Genomic DNA, 2,324 nt, shown 5'->3' on the forward strand with positions numbered 1-2,324 from the left:
GGGACACACACAGAGAGAGAGAGAGAGAGAGAGAGAGAGAGAGAGAGAGCGAGATGAGAGAGAGAGAGAGAGAGAAAGCAAGCTGCCAAGTCCGGGACTGGAACCGTGGTCAGCCATGTGGGAGTCCAGTGGCCTTAACCACCAGGCCACTTGTTTGTCCCCAGAAGTAAAAAAAAAAAATTTTTTTTTGGACAGGTTTTTGATACAGGGCGCATGCGCTAGCCAGAAAGACAGAGACAGAAAGCAAGAAATCATGGGGGGGTGGGGGGCCACTCTGCAATCCCTTCTCCTCCATTCTCCTCTTGGGATCTTGGGCACGCACGCACACGCGCCCAGCATGAGTTTAAGCCACCAGGTCCGGGACTCGAACCACGGTAGACTACATGGGAGTCCAGCGACATAGCCATTACACCAACTGCTGGTCCCCCAAATTTGTTGTCAAGTGTCAAAATTTTAAGTCTTTGAAGAATATGATGTGCCCTTCTAGATGCCGCTACCACTAATTACCCCTGCTAAAATATTGCCTTAGAAACAGCGGGAAAGAGAATATAGGAACAGAGATGACACTGCTACCTTAAACAAAGTTGAGCTAGTATTTAGTAATAAGTATCAGAGAGATAGCAGTTTCACGATTTACCAGTATGCAGCCTCCTTTGCTCTCTATCACAGGGACTGAGACAGCAATTTGAGGCGGGCGTCCGCATCCGGTCACCTGGGAGGAACCACTGAGCTGGTGTCTTACCGACCTTGCAGGCACCGAGCAGGCAGTGAGAACAAGATGTGCAGTATGTCCAGTCTGGATTAACTGTGGATGCTTAATGACAAGTGTAAAAGAACCGTGCCTGTTTCAGTTCATAATTACCAACCACTAGCCCTTCCTCATATACCTGTAGCTTTAAAAACAAACATTACATTTGGTGCTTTGTTAAGCTTCCGGTTGGATCTTTCTAGCTCTTCCTGGAGAACAGGTATGATTACTTTTTTTTTTTTTTTTTTTTTGGCCAGAGGGTGCGTGTACTCCCTTGAGAGAAAGAAAACACTCCCGCCCCCATGGGAAATGGTCACACTGCAATCTCTTCTCCACTGTCTCTACCTCCTTTGGGGAATTTAGGCAGAAAGCACGTGCTCCGGGCATGTTTTTCAAGCCATGAGGTCCAGGACTTGAACTGCCCATGGGGAATCCGGCCATCTTAACACCATGCTGACCCATTTATTCTCATTCTTTCGATGAAGTTCAAGAGGGCAGGAGACTTGACCAAAGATTAGCCAATAAATAGGGTTGAGGAGAGCCATCTTTGAAAGCGGCAGGCCTGCCACCTCCCTCCCGGTGAGGTCTAAGCCAGAGCTGCACTTGATCAGTGCGGAGGGCGCTTAACGTGGGACAGATGGTGGCCTTCACGAGGTCAGGGTATGACCTTGGGCGTTCAGACTGCAGGGGCAACCTTCCTAGCAGGAAGGTTCTCCTACCGCGAACTACATGATCCAAAGGCCCTTCCAGGCGCGCAATCCACGTGGGCGTCTCTCAAACCTGCAGCACAGGGAGGAAGCCTCCGGGGAACCGCCACGGACTACCACGCCCTCCTTCCCTGGCGTGGTCACTTAACCCGCTGGCGGCCCGCGAAATGCTCTTGCTGGGCGGGTCTGTTTCCGTGCTTGTCTGCCTTTCCAGGTGCAAAGTGTACAACCCGGAGCCAGCTTTCCACTGCCGCCCGCAGAGGATTCTGCGTGAGAACTGGGGACGATTGGGTGGGTTTATTGCCTATTCTGTCCAGCTCCATATGGGCGGTTCGTGGGGACTGGCCCTCGGGCAGCGTCCAAAGTGGGGTTCCCACAGACGCTGCGGACCCAAGGCGGATTTTCTGTGAATGCGCGTCCTTGAGTCCGGGGGGCGGAGGCAGAGAAAAGGTGCAGCAGCCTGCAGGTGCAGCGGCCGCAGCGGGCGGGAAGGTGCGTGGGGATGATCTCACTCGCGCGATCAGCGCCAGGAGGAGGAGGAGCGGGAGCAGATCCAACTTCCGGGTAGTGGAGCCGCACGCCACCGGCATCTTGCTGCTTCTTCCCCTCCCCCCGTGGACCCCTCGCCTCTCCCTCCTTTCCTTTTATTCCCGGCCCCACCCGCCAAAATGAACAGCTCGGACGAGGAGAAGCAGCTGCAGCTCATCACTAGTCTGAAGGAGCAAGGTAGGCGGGCGCGCGGGCGCCAGGTGTGGGCCACCGCGGCCCGGGGGCGGGGACGGCGACGGCTCCGGGGTGCTGGGTCTGGGGTAGGAGGAAGGAAGCCGGGCGGCAGGGGTGGCGGGCGGCGGGGGGGGCCGGGGGGGCCG

At 55.4% G+C, this 2,324-nt stretch overlaps 1 protein-coding gene across 2 annotated transcripts in view; it reads left to right on the top strand.

Annotated features, from left to right (window-relative positions):
• The first annotated feature begins 1,935 nt into the window (after positions 1-1,935).
• SHTN1 (shootin 1) overlaps positions 1,936-2,324 on the top strand; it is a 122,976-nt gene continuing 122,587 nt past the window's right edge. For both annotated transcript variants that reach the window (XM_006142206.3, XM_006142207.3), the window contains exon 1: positions 1,936-2,181. In XM_006142206.3, the coding sequence (XP_006142268.1) occupies positions 2,124-2,181 (58 nt within the window). In that variant the 5' untranslated portion in view covers positions 1,936-2,123. The remainder of the gene's footprint in view (positions 2,182-2,324) is intronic.

Source organism: Tupaia chinensis, unplaced genomic scaffold (assembly GCF_000334495.1).
Source record: "Tupaia chinensis unplaced genomic scaffold, TupChi_1.0 Scaffold000069_1, whole genome shotgun sequence".
Lineage (NCBI taxonomy): Eukaryota > Metazoa > Chordata > Mammalia > Scandentia > Tupaiidae > Tupaia > Tupaia belangeri.